The sequence below is a fragment of the Mirounga angustirostris genome, unplaced genomic scaffold (assembly GCF_029215605.1).
Source record: "Mirounga angustirostris isolate CCGP_5_RB_7025 unplaced genomic scaffold, mMirAng1.0.hap1 SCAF_14, whole genome shotgun sequence".
In the NCBI taxonomy this organism is placed as follows: Eukaryota; Metazoa; Chordata; class Mammalia; order Carnivora; family Phocidae; genus Mirounga; species Mirounga angustirostris.
In genome coordinates this window covers 65,688,867-65,707,679 of record NW_026991722.1, presented here as the reverse complement: position 1 = coordinate 65,707,679, position 18,813 = coordinate 65,688,867, and the positions used below count along the sequence as shown (strand labels likewise).

Below are 18,813 nucleotides of genomic sequence, written 5' to 3'. Positions count from 1 at the left end.
GTTTTTCTATTCTAGCCCTCCTGTTCAAATAGATGGAGACATTTTGATTCCCAGGCAGAAACGGCTACAAGGAGGCAACTGGGTACTGGTTTCTCCAATTTAGATCGTGCCATACACCGCGGGGTATTAGAGACAGGGTTAAGCCTTGCCCTAAAAAACATCGAATACCATGAACTGAGTGGGAGGCTGGAGGAGGTCAAAGGTTCCTGACTCTGTCAACATGCCCACACCGAGAAGTCTTTGCTCAGGTGTCAGGAATTCTCCCATAAGTGCAGTTGAACTCGATTTGCAATTTTCCAACACTCCTAGGACCCATGTTTTCATTCACCCTGAGATGGGAGTACCCTCCAACCAGTGCTCCTTCTCCAAGGTCTAATCTCAGCCCCATGGGACTCTCCTCGGGGTTTTGGAGGTAGCAGCACCCTCCTCAGAAGTCTGACTTCCACAGGGCGTCTCCTCCAGCACCTACATTTTGAGAATTCCAATTTCCTCCCTTGGTCCACCCCCACCGCCCCAGCCCTAGGGTGAATGGCTGTCTCTGTGATAATCTGGGGTTTCTCTGCCTATGGAGTTCTATAATGCCCAGTGACCAATTCTTAATGTTTTGATGATGATGATGATGGTGATGGAGGCTCCCATCCAGCATGGAGCCCAATGCGGGGTTTGAACTCATGACCCCTGAGATCGAGGCCTGAGCCGAGATGAAGAGTGGGACGCTAAACCAACTGAGCCACCCAGGCGCCCCACCATTTCTTTATATTAAATTCTCTCCGTTAAAGTAACTGGTGTGGGCTCTGTCACACAGATAAATCCAGCTGATAGACATGGTGGCTTGTGCAACAACCCTATAACCCCACTGTTTGCTCTTAACTGAAACCGCACTGGAAGACAGGAGTGCTTGTTAAGTCTTGTATGTTTCCCAGACTTCAAAAACCACTACCACAGCCCTTCAAACATCATCCATATCCTTTAGTAGTTTGCCATTCTAATGGATTTCTTAACATTTTGTTGCCCCGGTAACAATGTTATATATTGATTTGTTATCTGTGAGGTTGCTTTGATTAACTATGGTGAGAGTTACTGGGACATACTTTTATTACATACATATAATATGACAGTGTAACAAAACCAATCATTCTTGGTTTCTTATTCAAGTGTCTGAGTCTTCATGATATTTTTTTAGGATTTTATTTATTTATTCAGAGAGAGAGAGAGAGTGCAAGTGTGGGGAGGAATAGAGGGAGAGGGACAAGCAGACTCCATGGTGAGTGTGAGTTGGACACAGGACTCCATCTCAGACCCTGAAATCATGATCTGGGCCGAAATCAAGAGTCGGATGCTTCAAGGCGCCTGGGTGGCTCAATCGTTGAGCGTCTGCCTTTGGCTCAGGTCATGATCCCAGGGTCCTGGGATCGAGCCCCGCATCGGGCTCCCTGCTCGGCAGGAAGCCTGCTTCTCCCTCTCCCACTCCCCCTGCTTGTATTCCTGCTCTCGCTGTGTCTCTCTCTGTCAAATAAATAAATAAAATCTTTAAAAAAAAAAAAAGAGTCGGATGCTTAACCGACTGAGCCATCCAGGCACCGCAAGTCTTCTTTATATTTAAAAGACCAATGACATTTGCTGATTTGAAGTTGATTTGTTTTTCTTCATGCTATTGAATTTGCAGATCTCTTTATATATGGTGGATTTTAGTCTTCTATTGATTAGATCTGCTCCACCTGAGAAGCAGCACTGCCAAGGACATCAGATGTCCTACCTGGGCAGAGCTCCTCCAGGAGTCAGAAACAAGAGACTGAGGCAAGATAGAAAGGATGAAAAAGGACAAGTAAGAAACGAAGAATGGATCTTTATTGCTAATCTCCTGGCTTCCAACCATCAGCCCCCCTTCCAGACTCCTCAGGGGATCCTGGAAATACGAAGCAGCATATACGGATGGACTTCTGGGGGCGGCTTCGGGACTTGTTTGTTGACCGCCTGCTCCAGGATGTTTAGGATGGGACCATGGGTCTCCTGGAACAGATCAGAACCCAGGAAAGCCTCCACTCGCTCACGCCATGCTGCCGGTCTCGGCCATCCCTCAAATAGGTCATAGCCAATAGCCACAGGCTGCAGGGACAAGGATGGGAAAGTTACAGTGATACTGAGGCCCCAGTACCAGAACCACTGGCACAGATGTCAGGTCCCCTCCCTAACCCCCATGTGAGGCCCAGGGACGCGTGGCCAGCCTCAGGGCCCGAGAGCACCAGCATGAAACACCACACCCCGGAGGGAAGCAGAAGTTCAGGGCGAGAGCACCAGTTCGGACAGAAACTTGCTCTGTGATTCTGGGCAAATTCCTAGCTGTCTCTAGGCGTGCCTCAGTGTTTCCGTCTAGTGAGGGTGGCGACGGGAGGGATGCCGCCCACAGATGCTGCTCCCCCGGCCAAGCTCACACCTGCATCAGCTCCCCCAGCGCCATGAGGTCGGCCAGCGACACCTGCTGGCCTGTGAGGAAGGCCCGGTCCTCCAGGAACTTGTCCTCCAACTGCTGCAGCACCCTGTCCATGGCGGTCCTGTTCCGCTCCACCTTCTCCTCAGGCACGTGGACCCCGATGAGTGGTGCTATCACCTGACGGGCAGAGGGTGGGCTCAGGCTGTGGTCCCTGCCTCCTCCCAGGTCCCTGACAGTCAACAACCCACAGATGGCTCTCCTCACCCGGGTCCACAAGGGCACGCCAGAGGTGCCACGGATGCAGTCAGCATGCCAGCCCAGGTACTCGTGGACACGAGCTCGGGCCCGAAGGTCAAATGGGTACCAGTGGTCCGCCGTCTGGTACTTAGAGCTCAGGTAAATCAGGATGGCGGAGCTAGAGATAAGGGCAGGAGCCGTGGCTGTGAGGATCCTGGTTCATGGCCTTTTCCCTCAGCGGCTCTGGGGCTTCTCTGTACTTGGTGGCCTCCCCTCTGCAGCTCCCCTGGGCACTGCCTCCTCTCTCTTCCCTGATGGTACCCTCCTGAGTCTCCTTCCTTTGCTGTCTCAAGCATGGGCGCTTGGCCAGACCGTCCGCTTTGCCCTTTAAGAGGCTCATCTCTGTGGTACCACAGCAGCGCCCTGTGAGGTAGAGATTTGTTATCCCATTTGCATGTGAGGAAGCTAAGGTTCAGAATAATTAAGTGACTTGTCCGAGGCCACACAGCTCAGAAAAGGCTCTCTGGGCCTCTGGATTCTTGCACCAAGTCCCCTGCATGTCCAAGTGTATGGGTTGGGGACCAGGAGGGGAAGCATGTCCTCAGATCTGTCGTGGGTCCCCTCTGATGGGTCCCCCAGCCATCACGCCTGTAGCTGCCTGACCTTTTGTCCTCTACCTGCCTGGTGGCTGGCCCTCACCATGAGTTGTCCCCTCAGGCCCTGGCCGACTCTGGAGAGTGGCCTGAGGAGTCAGGAGAGGCCCTTTCAGCTTCCATGTGTTGAACCTGCTCTCTGTCCAACTGGACAAATGCCCTCATGTCCTCTTCTAGTGCCCCTCAATCTGGGGGTGGGGAGGCCCTGGGGTCCAGAAGAGGAGGCTGAAGACAAGAGAGGTACAGAGCTATGTTGCATCAGCTTCCAGGCATCCTGGTCACCCCCAACCCCAGCTATCAGCTCTCACCACACCCCTCCCTCTGCCCTCACCTGCCACATGGGGTCTAAGAGGACACACAGCGGGACAGCCAGAGGCCAGGTGGGCTGGGGGCTTAGGAGGACAGAGGGAAGGAGAGCACCTTTCAGTCAAGATGAAGTCACCATCCTTGAGGACGGGCACCTTCTGCAGCCTATTAATCTGGAAGAACTCCTTGCTCAGGAGCTGCCCTGTGGAGGAAGAAGTCAAAAAAGGCCTTCAGGGCAAGAACCACAGCCGCTGTGCCCTCCCTCTCCCTTCCGCAGCCAGAAGCCCAAGGCCAGGTTGGGCGAAAAGAAATAGCTGGGGTTCTGGGGAGAGCTGTGTGGGGCCACAGCCGGGCCTTGGGGCCAGGAATGGGGATGGCCTCCCTGCCCTACCACCTCCCAGGGCGGCTGAGGGGTTTTGGTGGGCACAGCCAGGTGCTCCCGAAGAGTGAAAGGGAGTTTTTCGGCCAGACCGGGGTGAGCAGGGGGAAGGGAGGCAAAGAGGCGAGGCTCAGCAATTCCCACCTCTAAACTCTCACATGGTGGCCAGCTCCTCAGGGTCTTTAGGGCTTTAGGACTTTAAATACAGGTGGGGTGCCTGGGTGGCTCAGTCGTTAAGCGTCTGCCTTCAGCTCAGGTCCTGATCCCAGGGTCCTGGGATCGAGCCCCACATCGGGCTCCCTGCTCGGTGGGAAGCCTGCTTCTCCCTCTCCCACTCCCCTGCTTGTGTTCCCCTCTTGCTATGTATCTCTCTGTCAAATAAATAAAAAAATCTTTAAAAAAAAAAAAAAAATACAGGCTTTCAAGGCAGGAACTGTGAAAATCCAGTTCGGTATTTACTACCCATCCCACAGAGTAGAAGTAACATTATCCTCCTTCTCAGAGGGGAAAGCTAAGGTTCAGAGAGGGCTTGCGACCTATCCAAGGCCACACAGCAGAGAGCAATCTCTGGTGGGAGATACCAGAGGAGAACAAAGGCAAAAGAAATGTAGATAAAATTGAATTTCCTTACAACTTGCAGCCCTTTGATAGATACCTGAGACAGGAAGAGTGTGACATTCCTCAAAGAATTCACAACTGCCTTAATGTTAATGCTTTGCAACCTTAGCTCGACAACAGCCAGACCTCCAGGGTCCTGTTAGTCTTCTTTAAATCCCTTTAGGGACTCCCTTTGTCTCTACTCACCCCCCAATTCCAAAATATATGATCAGTTGCACCTTCCAACCCTCTGCCTGCTCTGCCTGCCGCTCTCCCTGCTTGTGCTCTTTCTCTCTCTGACATACAAATAAATTTTTTAAATCTTAAAAAAAAAAAAGATTTATTTATTTTTTTTTTTAAAGATTTTATTTATTTATTTGAGAGAGAGAAAGAGCACAAGAGGGGGGAGCAGGAGAGGGAGAAGCAGACTCCCTGCTGAGCAGGGAGCCCGATGCGGGACTCGATCCTGGGACTCCAGGATCATGACCTGAGCCGAAGGCAGTCGCTTAACCAACTGAGCCACCCAGGCGCCCAAAGATTTATTTATTTTAGAGGGAGAGAGAGCACGCGCGAGCAGCAGAGGAAGAGGGAGAGAGAATATCAGACTCTACACTGTGCTTGGATCTCATGACCTGAGCCAAAACCAAGAGCCCAACACACCAACCAACTGAACCACCCAATCACTGAGAGTTTCTGGATTTCAGAGGGTTCAGGTAGAGAAAAGTTAAATGCTTCAACATATTCACAAAGGAATATTTTATCATATTTCTGTATATCATGGATATCTTAAAGTTTCCTTAATCTAGAAGAGTGAAACAGAGAACCAGCAATGTTTCAAACAAGAGTCACAGGGGCGCCTGGGTGGCTCAGTTGGTTAAGCGACTGCCTTCGGCTCAGGTCATGATCCTGGAGTCCCAGGATCGAGTCCCGCATCGGGCTCCCTGCTCGGCAGGGAGTCTGCTTCTCCCTCTGACCCTCCTCCCTCTCATGCTCTCTGTCTCTCATTCTCTCTGTCTCAAATAAATAAATAAAATCTTTAAAAAAAAAAAAAAAAAAAAAAAACAAGAGTCACAAAAACTATTGTCATCTTCCTCAGTCCTGTAATTAAGTCTTGTTCAGTTTGAATGCAGCTTTTTTAGTTAGTTCTGGAAATTCTTTTTTTTTTTTTAAGATTTTATTTATTTATTTGAGAGAGAGAATGAGAGAGAGCATGAGAGGGAAGAGGATCAGAGGGAGAAGCAGACTCCCTGCCGAGCAGGGAGCCCGATGTGGGACTCGATCCAGGGACTCCAGGATCATGACCCGAGCCGAAGGCAGTCGCTTAACCAACTGAGCCACCCAGGCGCCCAGTTCTGGAAATTCTTATCCATTTTGGTTTTATGATTTTAAAGATATCAAAAGCCTGTGTTTGTCAAAAGCCCTTTTAAAGATTTTATTTATTTATTTGAGAGAGAGCACACAAGTCAGGGGAGGGGCAGAGGGAGAAGGAGACTCCCTGCTGAGCAGGGAGCCTGATGCGGACTTGATCCCAGGATCCTGGTATCAAGACCTGAACCGAAGGCAGACACAACCAACTGAACCACCCAGGCATCCCCTAGTGTACTTTTATTTATTTATTTATTTGACAGAGAGAGAGAGATAGCAAGAGCAGAAACACAAGCAGAGGGAGTGGGAGAGGGAGAAGCAGTCTCCCCATGTCCATGAGAGCCAAACTATGAGCAGGGAGCCCCATGCAGAGCTCGATCCCAGGACCCTGGGACCATGACCTGAGCCAAAGGCAGATGCTTAACGACTGAGCCACCCAGGAGCCCCTCCCCCCACAGTGTACTTTTAAAATCCATTCATTTCAACCTTAGTCCTAACCACATATAAAATTCCTTTCCAAACATTTCCCTTCATAAACCTACAGCTTTCTTTTTCATTCAAATTTTGACCTAAGCCTTTTCTCACCAACCAGTCTCATTTTAGGACAAAATTACTTTCCTTTACCCTCTATACAGTGTATTCCCATTCCTTAGCGCTTACTTGGATACCCCTCCTACTTTCCTACATACAAAGTTGCTCCTCTTATTTCCATCAGTCTTAATTACATTGAGCAGAAGAATTTTTTTATTTTTTTTTTATTAACCTATAATGTATTATTTGTTTCAGGGGTACAGGTCTGTGATTCATCAGTCTTACACAATTCACAGTGCTCACCATAGCACATACCCTCCCCAGTGTCCATCACCCAGCCACCCCATCCCTCCCACCCCCCTCCACTCCAGGAACCCTCAATTTATTTCGTGAGATTAAGAGCCTCTTATGGTTTGTCTCCTCTCTGGTTTCATCTTGTTTCATTTTCCCCTCCCTTCACCTATGACGCTGTCTTGTTTCTCACATTTCTTCAATCAGTGGGATCATATGATAATTGTGTTTCTCTGAATGACTTATTTCACTTAGCATAATACCCTCTAGTTGCATCCACGTCTTTGCAAATGGAAAGACTTCATTTTTTGATGGCTGCGTAATATTCCATTGTATATATATACCACTTCTTCTTTATCCATTCATCTGTTGATGGACATCTAGGCTCTTTCCATAGTTTGGCTATCATGGACATTGCTGCTATAAACATTGGGGTGCATGTGCCCCTTTGGATCACTACATTTGTATCTTTGGGGTAAATACCCAGTAGTGCAATTGCTGGGTCCATAGGGTAGCTCTATTTTTAAATTTTTGAGGAACCTCCATACTGTTTTCCAGAGTGGCTGCCTCAGCTTGCATTCCCACCAACAGGGTAGGAGGATTCCCCTTTCTCCACACCCTCCCCAACATCTGTCGTTTCCTGACTTATTTAATTTTAGCCATTCTGAGTGGTGTGAGGTGGTATCTCATTGAGGTTTTGATTTGTATTTGTATGCCGAGTGATGTTGAGCACTTTTTCATGTGTCTGTTGGCCATTTGGATGTCTTCTGTGCAGAAATGTCTATTCATGTCTTCTGCCCATTTCTTGATTGGATTATTTGTTCTCTGGGTGTTGAGTTTGATAAGTTCTTTATAGATTTTGGGGGACACTAGCCCTTTATCTGATGTCATTTGCAAATATCTTCTCCCATTCTGTCAGTTGTCTTTTGGTTTTGTTGACTGTTTTCTTTGCTGTGCAGAAGCTTTTTATCTTGATGAGGTCCCAATAGTTCATTTTTGCCCTTGCTTCCCTTGCCTTTGGCAATGTTTCTAGGAAGAAATTGCTGCAGTTGAGGTTGAAGAGGTTGTTGCCTGTGTTCCCCTCAAGGATTTTGATGGATTCCTATCTAACATTTAGGCCTTTCATCCATTTGGAGTCTATTTTTGTGTGTGGTGTAAGGAAATGGGCCAGTTTCATTCTTCTGCATGTGGCTGTCCAATTTTCCCAACACCATTTATTGAAGAGACTGTCTATTTTCCATTGGACATTCTTTCCTGCTTTGTCAAAGATGAGTTGACCATAGAGTTGAGGGTCCATTTCTGGGCTCTCTATTCTGTTCCATTAATCTGTGCATCTGTTTTTGTGCCAGTACCAAACTGTCTTGTTGATGACAGCTTTGTAATAGAGCTTGAAGACCAGAATTGTGACGCCACCAGCTTTGCTTTTCTTTTTTAACTTTCCTCTGGCTATGCGGGGTCTTTTCTGGTTCCATACAAATTTTAGGATTATTTGTTCCATTTCTTTAAAAAGTGGATGGTATTTTGATAGGGATTGCATTAAATGTATATAGACTGCTCTAGGTAGCATTGACATCTTCACAATATTTGTTCTTTCAATCCATGAGCATGGAACGTTTTTCCATTTCTTTGTGCCTTCCTCAATTTCTTAAAAGAGTATTCTATAGTTTTCTGAGTACAGATTCTTTGCCTCTTTGGTTAGATTTATTGTTAGTTATCTTACGGGTTTGGTGCAATTGTAAAGGGATCGACTCCTTAATTTCTCTTTCCTCTGTCTTGTTGTTGGTGTATAGAAATGCAACTGACTTCTGTGCAATGATTTTATATCTTGCCACTTTACTGAAATCCTGTATGAGTTTTAGCAGTTTTGGGGTGGAGTCCTTTGGGTTTTCCACATAAAGTATCTTATCATCTGCAAAGAGTGAGAGTTTGGCTTCTTTGCCAATTCGGATGCCTTTTCTTTCTTTTTGTTTTCTGATTGCTGTGGTTAGGACTTCTAGGACTATCTTGAATAGCAGTGGTGATAGTGGACATCCCTGCCATGTTCCTGACCTTAGGGGGAAAGCTCCCAGTTTTTCCCCATTGAGAATGATATTTGCTGTGGGTTTTTCATAGATGGTTTTTATGGTATTGAGGTATGTACCCTCTATCCCTACACTCTGAAGAGTTTTAATCAAAAAAGGATGCTGTACTTTGTCAAATGCTTTTTCCGCATCTATTGAGAGGATCATATGGTTCTTGTTCTTTCTTTTATTGATGTATTGTATCACACTGATTGATTTGTGCATGTTGAACCAACCTTGCAGCCCAGGAATAAATCCCACTTGGTCGTGGTGAATAATCCTTTTAATGTACTGTTGGATCCTATTGGCTAGTATTTTGGTGAGAATTTTTGCATCCATGCTCATCAGGGATATTGGTCTGTAGTTCTCCTTTTTGATGGGGTCTTTGTCTGGTTTGGGGATCAAAGTCCCCTACTATTATTGTATTATTGTTGATGTGTTTCTTTGATTTTGTTATTAATTGGCTTATGTGGGCGCCTGGGTGGCTCAGTTGGTTAAGCAACTGCCTTCGGCTCAGGTCATGATCCTGGAGTCCCGGGATCGAGTCCCGCATCGGGCTCCCTGCTCAGTGAGGAGCCTGCTTCTCCCTCTGACCCTTCCCCATCTCATGTACTCTCTCTCATTCTCACTCTCTCAAATAAATAAATAAAATCTTTAAAAAAAAATTGGCTTATGTAATTGGCAGCTCCCATGTTAGGGGCATAGATATTTAAAATTGTTAGATCTTCTTGTTGGATAGACCCTTTAAGTAGGATATAGTGTCCTTCTTCATCTCTTATTACAGTCTTTGGTTTAAAATCTAATTTGTCTGATATAAAGATTGCCACCCCAGCTTTCTTTTGATGCCCATTAGCATGGTAAATGGTTTTTCACCCCCTCACTTTAAATCTGGAGGTGTCTTTGGGTCTAAAATTTGTCTCTTGCAGAGACCATATCGATGGGTCTTTTTTTTTTTAATCCAAACTGATACCCTGTGTCTTTTGATTGGGGCATTTAGCCCATTTACATTCAGGGTGACCATTGAAAGATATGAATTTAGTGCTATTGTATTGCCTGTAAGGTGACTGTTACTGTATATTGTCTGTGTTCCTTTCTGGTCTATGTTGCTTTTAGGCTCTCTTTTTGCTTAGAGGACCCCTTTCAATATTTCTTGTAGGGCTGGTTTGGTGTTCGCAAATCCTTTTAGTTTTTGTTTGTCCTGGGAGCTTTTTATCTCCCCTATTTTCAATGACAGCCTAGCTGGATATAGTATTCTTGGTTGCATATTTTTCTCGTTTAGTGCTCTGAAGATATCCTGCCAGTCCTTTCTGGCCTGCCAGGTCTCTGTGGATAGGTCTGCTGCCAATCTAATGTTTCTACCATTGAAGGTTACAGACCTCTTGTCCCGAGCTGTTTTTAGGATTTTCTCTTTGTCTCTGAGACTTGTAAGTTTTACTATTAGATGTCAGGGTGTTGACCTATTTTTATTGATTTTGAGGGGGGTTCTCTGTGCCTCCTGGATTTTAATGCTTGTTTCCTTCTCCAAATTAGGGAAGTTCTCTGCTATAATTGCTCCAATATACCTTCTGCCCCCTCTCTCTTTCTTCTTCTTCTGGGATCCCAATTATTCTAATACTATTTCATCTTATGGTATCACTTATCTCTTGAATTCTCCCCTCATGATCCAGTAGTTGTTTATCTCTCTTTTTCTCAGCTTCTTTATTTTCCATCATTTGGTCTTCTATATCACTAATTCTCTCTTCTGCCTCATTTATCTTAGCAGAGCCTCCATTTTTTTATTGCACCTCATTAATAGCCCTTTTGACTTTGACTTGGTTAGATTTTAGTTCTTTTATTTCTCCAGAAAAGGATCCTTTAGTATATTCTATGCTTTTTCAAAGCCCAGTTAGTATCTTTATAATCGTCATTCTGAACTCTAGTTCCAACATCTTACTAATGTCCATATTGATTAGGTCCCTGGCAGTCGGTACTGCCTCTTGTTCTTTTTTTTTGAGGTGAGTTTTTCTGTCTTGTCATTTTGTCCAGAGAAGAATAGAGAACAAAATGCTAGAAGGGTAACAACGACCCCAGAAAAATATATACTAAACAAATCAGAAGAGACCTGAAACCAGGGGGAGGAGGGGAGAAAGGGAAAAAAAAGGGGGTGGGGCACCTGGGTGGCTCAGTTGTTGGGCATCTGCCTTTGGCTCAGGTCATGATCCCAGGGTCCTGGGATCGAGCCCCATATCCTGCTTAGCCAGGAGCCCGCTTCTCCCTCTCCCACTCCCCCTGCTTGTGTTCCCTCTCTCTCTGTCTCTCTCTGTCAAATAAATAAATAAAATCTTTAAAAAGAAAAAGGAAAGAAGAAAAATTGAAAAAAAAATAGAAAAAGAAAAAAAATAAAGAAAATTTTAAAAATTAACTTTGAAAGACTAAAGAATCATGGGAAAAACGCCATGGATTCTATGTGCAGTATTCCCCTAGCACTGGAGTTCTGCCGTTCTCATTGATCGGTAAACTTGGTCTTGGCTGGCTGTTCTTGCCGATCTTCTGGGGGAGGGGCCTGTTGCCGTGGTTCCCAAATGTCTTTGCCAGAGGCGGAATTGCCCCGCCCTTGCCCGGTCCCGACTAAGTAATCTGCTCGGGTTTGCTCTTGGGAGCTTTTGTTCCCTGCAAGCTTTCTGTACAGCTTTGGAGGCCAAGAGTGAAAATGGTGGCTTCCCAATCTCCGCCCCAGGAGGAGCCGAGAACTTGGGGCCCCACTCCTCAGTGAGCCCCCAGAGAAAAGCAGTCAGTCACTCCAGTCTCCCCTGGCTCCGGCCGCACTCCATGCTCACCCAGCCTGTGACCCTGCGTTTCTATCTCGGGCATCCGACCCCGTGTGGAATCTCCAAACCCAGCAGATCCCTGCAGTGCGCTCCCTCGCTGCTCCTCCCGGGGGAGGAAAGGGAGTCTCCCCGGATCCGCCGCTTGCTGGGTCCCTGCTGGAGGAGCAGTGGCCCGACTGTGCCCCAGATCACGGTCTATGGCAACCCTGAACTGAGAGCCCACGCCTCGGCTCCGTCTCTGCAGCCGGCTTCCCCACTCCATTACCTGGGAGCTCTGCCACACTCAGGCACCCCTCATCATTTTTAAACCCTGTTTTTCCAGGGGCACCTGGGTGGCTCAGTTAAGTGTCTGCTTTCAGCTCAGGTCATGATTCCAAGGTCCTGGGTTAGAGCCCCAAGTCAGGCTCCCTGCTCAGCAGGGAGTCTGCTTCTCCCTCTGCCTCTCCCCCTGTTTGTGCTCGCTCGCTATCTCTCTGTCAAATAAATAAATAAAATCTTAAAAATAAATAAAATCAAAAACCTGTGTTTCCATACTACAATCTTTCAGTGAAGCACACAGCCTGTTTACCAACAAACCCAAGTATCCTCAGCTTCTCTACAATAAGCCAAAAGCACAAACCTACATTCAGTAATCAATGCATTAGTATTTTATCTCATTTGGAAAAGACTTAGATGTCCAATGAATTCAGTCCAATTTAGCATCCAAGCACAACTTTAAAGTTTCAGGTTACCAAAGACTTTGAAAGCTATCTAAACAATGACCCATGAAAACTTGGAGACGGACAAAAATCAATCATCATTTTAAGCCATCTTTTTTGCTGACAAATTGCAAAAGAGATAATAGACGCTTGTTTGACCTTCAGTAACCCTTGGTAGGATAAAAGTTTTACATTTAACGCTAAGTCTAAAGAATGTGTCTATCATAATTAAATCAACAAACTTAAATTAGTGTAAATACCAAATTGTTCCACTGGCATCTACTTAGAAGTCAATCAAGTTGTTCCCCACTGTCAATCTTTACCTGGACACCAGTGGGGAAATCTGAAGTGGGTGGTGTAAGTCCAAGGGGGTGCTCCTCATTCCTTGGCAGCGAGGCTAGGAGCAGGCACCAGGCTGGTCATAGGAGCCAGTGATGCAGGCCGCACCCAAGGTGGTGCAGAAACAGGAAGGCAAGAGGATGGCAGAAGAGGTGAGGTGCGGCCAACAAGGCTGGAGGTGGAGAAATGCCCAGAGGGCAGAGAAAGGACTCCCAGTTCTAAAGCTCATCAGCTCAGACAGAAGAGCCGATGCATGTTTTTCTCCCAGAGGGCAGAGAAAGGACTCCCAGTTCTAAAGCTCATCAGCTCAATGTTTTTCTCCCAGAGGGCAAAGAAAGGACTCCCAGTTCTAAAGCTCATCAGCTCAGACAGAAGAGCAGATACATGCTTTTCTTCCACCAACAAGTGAAGACTGGCAGTTCATGTTGGGCCAAAGAAGACAGGGAACTTCACTGAAACAAAAGGAGTTTCGGCAGTGGCTTGGGAATATTCCTTAAAGTCCCCGTCAGAGGTAGACTAACCAGAGACAATTCGCTCCAATCATCATAACCATTAACCTGGGAAATGAATGAGGGAGAAGCCCCACATGCAACAAGAATAACCTGGGTCTATTAGGAGGCCCAGTGAGAGAGTCAACATCCCCTTCGTCGGGATGGCCTGGGTTTCCTCCAGCAATCTGTATTTATTAAATAGAGGAGGATAGTGGCCTCCTCTAAATAGTGGCCTCTTTACATTATCATTATCCTATATATAGGGAGGCGGCTTGTTAGCCTGGTTGGCAGCCAAACACATTCTACAAGAGATCCTTAGGTCAGGGTCCTGATTTAGGGCCATGCATACTTCTGTCCATTTGCCCTGTTTCCTGCAGAAGAGATCTAACTGATAGATCTTATTGAAGTTTAATGTCTCGTTAATGGGCCATTTTTCCAGGGCACCTGGATGGCTCAGTGGGTTACGCATCTGCCTTCGGCTCAGGTCATGATCCCGGGTCCTGGTATGGAGCCCCGCATCAGGCTCCCTGCTCAGCAGGAAGCCTGCTTCTCCCTCTCCCTCTGCCTGCCACTCTGCCTGCTTGTGCTGTCTCTGTCAAGTAAATAAATAAAATCTTTTTTTTTTTTAAATGGGCCATTTTTCCTTGTCTCTAAGGAGTACTGAGGCCATGCAGTGTTACAGAAGATCAGTCATCTTTTTCTTAAATCGTGAGATCTGAATAGTTTCCAGGGGGTTAAAAGGCATCCCAGGGGCGTCTGGGTGGCTCATTGTTAAGTGTCTGCCTTCGGCTCAGGTCATGATCCCGGGGTCCTGGGATCGAGCCCCGCATTGGGCTCCCTGCTCAGCGGGAAGCCTGCTTCTCCCTCTCCCACTCCCCCTGCTTGTGTTTCCCTCTCTCGCTGTATCTCTCACGGTCAAATAAATAAAATCTTTAAAAAAAAAAAAAAGGCATCCCAAGGGAGAGTCCTTGGGAAATGAAGAAGATCCCATGCTCCTAAAAAAGGAGAGAAGGTCTATTACCGAGGAACCCCCCCGACACACACAACTCCCAGGGATTATTCCATGCAGGATATGTCAGAGGTTCCTGGTGTCAAAGAGACTGGAGGCATCCCTGGACAGAAATGGCTATGACCACCACCCAGCCCTGTAGGAGGGATGCCAGCATGTCCCCTCCCATTCCCCCACCCCCGCTTCCCCATTGCATCCCAGGCAAAAACATCCACCAAAACACTGAGCCACAAAGAATCGGCCCTTTTTAACCCATGGGAAACACTAGAAAAGTTTTACAAGGGGAAATTACCTGATTTTGTAATTTAAATAGTAGGGGACATTGACAGGAAACAGTGAAGATGGAAATCAACCATGGTCTAAGCAACATTCCAACACATTCAGTCTTTACAGCAAACTTACCTAGGAAACAGTCCCCAGTTGGTTTTTTGTTTTTGTTTTTGTTTTTAAGATTTTATTTGAGGGTCACCTGGGTGGCTCAGTCGTTAAGCATCTGCCTTCGGCTCAGGTCATGATCCCACAGTCCTGGGATCGAGCCCCACATTGGGCTCTCTGATCGACAGGGAGTCTGCTTCTCCCTCTGCCCGCTGCACTCCCTACTTGTGCTCTTTCTCTTTCTCTGTCAAATAAACAAATAAAATCTTTTTTTAAAATAAGATTTTGAGAGAGAGAGAGTGCACAAGCACAAATGGGGAGAGGGGCAGAGGGAGAGGGAGAAGCAGACTCCTCACTGAGCGTGAAGCCCAACACAGGGCTTGACAGGGGGATGACAGGGGACTCATTCCGAGGACCCTGAGATCATGACCTCAGCCAAAATCAGATGCCACCCCCAGCTGGGTTTTAATTCAATCAGGTACTGGTTTCAGCTGGTGCTGGGCAGAGGTTTCGTGGCCAGAAGTGGCTAGACCAGAGATGTGAAGGGGATCCCCTTGGACCAATGAGGAGGAAACCTCACATGGGAGTCTTAAGACTGGCAGCCATGCTTGTGACTTAGGTGACTGTCCCATGCCCAAGACAGACGACTTTGTATGAGGATGGGAATAAAGAGAGGGCGTCAAGTTTCTGGGTCTTATGACCATCCCAGCCAGAATACTAACTTCCATCCAAAACGCAGGCTTTCTCTTCCCTATTGAATAGCCACGGGCTAGAGGACTGCAGCCTGAGCAATCAACATGAAAGTGTTCCAATAAGAGGTACTCCTTGAAAAGCCCCTGAAATGAACATAAAGGAAGAGAAGAGGAAGTAAGCACTCACCAAGTCTGCACAGAGGCTCAGAGTCCAGATGAGAAGACTCAGGCCCCCTGATCAGGGTTCAAAAAGATTTGATGTGAGCTGGGAGTGAATGGTCAAGAAATAATTCTTGAGATGTTTTTGGTACAAAAAGGTGTTTTTATTAAAGTGTGGGACAGGACCCGTGGGCAGAGCTCCACTGGGATTGTAAGAAGTGATTGGTTATATACTTTTGAGTTGGGAAAGGGTAAAGACAAAGGAAGTTTCCAAAAGGATTTTCTTTTTTTTTCTTAAGATTTTATTTATTTGACAGAGAGAGACCCAGCGAGAGAGGGAACACAAGCAGTGGGAGTGGGAGAGGAAGAATCAGGCCTCCCACGGAGCAGGGAGCCCGATGTGGGGCTCGATCCCAGGACCCTGGGACCATGACCTGAGCCAAAGACAGACGCTTTAACAACTGAGCCACCCAGGCGCCCCTCCAAAAGGATTTTCATATGTTAAAGTAGACATACAGGATTCTGAAGGTCTGGCTATTGTCGAGCTAAGATTGCTTTTTATCTCTAGTAAAGCACTTACGTTAGTGGACTCCAGAAATGGACTCTCAACTCGTTATGGTCAACTAATCTTTGACAAATTAGGAAAAAACATCCAATGGAAACAAGACACTCTCTTCAATAAATGGCGCTGGGAAAATTGGACAGCTACATACGAAGAATGAAACTCAACCATTCTCTTACACCCTACACAAAGATAAACTCAAAATGGATGGAAGACCTCAATGTGAGACAGGAATCCATCAAAATCCTAGAAGAGAACATAGGCAGTAACCTCTGACATCGGCCACAACAACTTCTTTCTTTCTTTCTTTTTTTTTAAGATTTTATTTATTTATTTGACAGAGAAAGACACAGCGAGAGAGGGAACACAAACGGGGAGTGGGAGAGGGAGAAGCAGACTCCCCGCCGAGCAGGGAGCCCGATGCTGGACTCGATCCAGGGACTCCAGGATCATGACCTGAGCCGAAGGCAGTCGCTTAACCAACTGAGCCACCCAGGCGCCCCCACAGCAACTTCTTTCAAGATACATCTCCAAAGGCAAGAGAAACAAAAGCAAGAATGAACTTTTGGGACTTCATCAAGATAAAAAGCTTCTGCACAGCAAAGCAAACAGTCAACAAAACTGAGACAACCCACGGGATGGGAGAAGATATTTGCAAATGACATTACATATAAAGGACTGGTATCCAAGATCTATAAAGAATTTCTCAAACTCAACACCCAAAAAAACAAATAATCCAGTCAAAAAATGGGCAGAAGACATGAACAGACACTTCTCCGAAGAAGACATATAAATGGCTAACAGACACATGAAAAATGTTCAACATCACTAGCCATCACGGAAATTCAAATCAAAACCACAATGAGATACCACCTTATACCACTTAGAATGGCAAAAATTAACAAGGCAAGAAACAACAAATGTTGGAGAGGATGTGGAGAACAGGGAATCCTCTTACACTGTTGGTAGCAAAGCAAGCTGGTACAGCCACTTTGGAAAACAGGATGGAGGTTCCTCAAAAAGTTAAAAATAGAGCTACCCTACGACCCAGCAATTGTACTACTAGGTATTCACCTCAAAGATACAGATGTAGTGAAAAGAAGGGGCACAAGCACCCCAACGTTCATAGCAGCAATGTCCACAATAGCTAAACTGTGGAAAGAGCAGAGATGCCCTTCAACAGATGAATGGATAAAGATGTAGTACATATACACAATGGATAATTCAGTCATCAGAAAGGATGAATACCCACCATTTGCATCGACATGGATGGGACTGGAGGGTATTATACTAAGTGAAATAAGTCAAGCAGAGAAAGACAATTTTCATATGGTTTCACCTCGTATGTGGAATGTAAGGAGTAGCATGGATGACCATAGGGGAAGGGAGGGAAAACTGAAGGGTGGGGAGAATCAGAGGGAGACAAACCGTGAGAGACTCTTAACTATGGAAAAGAAACTGAGGGTTGCTGGAGGGGAGGGGGGGCGGAGGTATAGGGTGATGGACATTAAGGAGGGCACCTGATGTGATAAGCACTGGGTGTTATATGCAACTGATGAATTACTGAACTCTACATCTGAAACTAATGATGTACTATATGGTGGCTAACTGAACATAATAAAAAAAATTTTTTTAAATCATCTGTAGGGGTGCCTGGGGGGCACAGTTGGTTGAGCACCCGACTCTTGACTGAGGTCGTGATCTCAGGGTCATGGATGGAGCTCCGTGTGGGTTCTATGCCTGAGACTCTCTCTCCCTCTCCCTCTACCCCTCCCACCTACATACACTCTCTCTAAAATAAATGCATCTTTAAAAAGGAAAAAAAAAAGACAGTGTGAGTTCTTGGAGGCTTGTCATACTCTGCGGGTCCCAAGCACTTGTCAATGGGCTACAAGTTGTATGGAAATTTCATCTTTATCTACATTTCCTTTGCCTTTGTTCTCCTCATCCTGCGGGCTCCCAGGGCTACGGGCAGCTGGAATTGTCTGGAAGAGAAGGAAGCTGCAGGGCCAGGAGCCTGTGGTTCCCGCGGGGATTATGGACACCTGAAGAGCTGGCCTGGACCCACCTTTTAACACCTCCGTTGTGCACAGCTTGAAGGGGATGCGGTTCTTGGCGAAGATGTAGACGGCGCGGCAGGGCTGGGACAGCAGGTCCAGGTAGAGCTCCAGGCCCATGGCGGTGGCAGCGCGGACGAGACGACAGCACTCCAGTACAGCGACCATGGCAGGATTAGGGCGCTCTGAGATATAGGGTCTCGGGCCCCGCCCCCCTGGGGCTTCCACCAGTGGGCTAGAGAGCACTGCCCAGGGAGTTGCCCCAACCAGTGCCTACCCTGCCCCGCCCCGCCCCCCCCCCCCGCCCCCCCAGCTCCAGCTGCGACCCTGCCCGGGCTCTAGACTTGGTCCTTCCGGGCCGAGCCCGCGCGGCGCCGGATCGCAGGTGTTGTGCGAGAGTTCCGTGCACACCGAGCTGCTAATATTGCGGGGCGCGGTGACCTGCCCGCCCGCCCGCGTTTCTCAGCAGCTCCCGGGTGCATTGCGGGGAGGGGCGCGCTGGTGGGAAGGGGCATACCGCAAGGAAGGCAGCGCAGGGTGGGAGGGGGCCGCACTGCTAAGAGAGCGCAGGGAGGATAGAGCGCACCGCAGAGATGGGAGGCGCAAGCAGGGGAGGGAGCGCGGGTAGGAAGGGGCGCTGGGCTGGGAGGAGGGCTCACCGCGGAGAGGGAGATCTGGGAGGAAAGTTCTCCAGGGGTGGCTGGCGGGGAGGAGGCGCAGCTTGGGGAGAGGGGCGCTGGGCGGAGGGGGAGATCGGGGAGGAAGGGTCTCTCA

The 18,813-nt window shown here is 47.3% G+C and overlaps 1 protein-coding gene across 2 annotated transcripts; it reads right to left on the bottom strand.

Annotated features, from left to right (window-relative positions):
- Positions 1–1,896: 1,896 nt before the first annotated feature.
- LOC123852433 (glutathione S-transferase theta-2B-like) lies at positions 1,897–18,210 on the bottom strand. Of its 2 annotated transcripts, none has more exons than XM_064577556.1 (5): positions 18,051–18,210; positions 3,742–3,829; positions 2,696–2,846; positions 2,435–2,608; positions 1,897–2,106 (listed from the first exon to the last, which is right to left on the bottom strand). In XM_064577556.1, the coding sequence occupies exons 1-5, from the start codon at positions 18,205–18,207 to the stop codon at positions 1,897–1,899; spliced, it is 780 nt and encodes a 259-aa protein (XP_064433626.1). In that variant the 5' UTR covers positions 18,208–18,210. The 2 variants fall into 2 exon arrangements, with proteins under 2 accessions (XP_064433626.1, XP_064433627.1); XM_064577557.1 differs by having other exon boundaries at positions 2,477–2,608.
- Between the last annotated feature and the right edge of the window lie 603 nt (positions 18,211–18,813).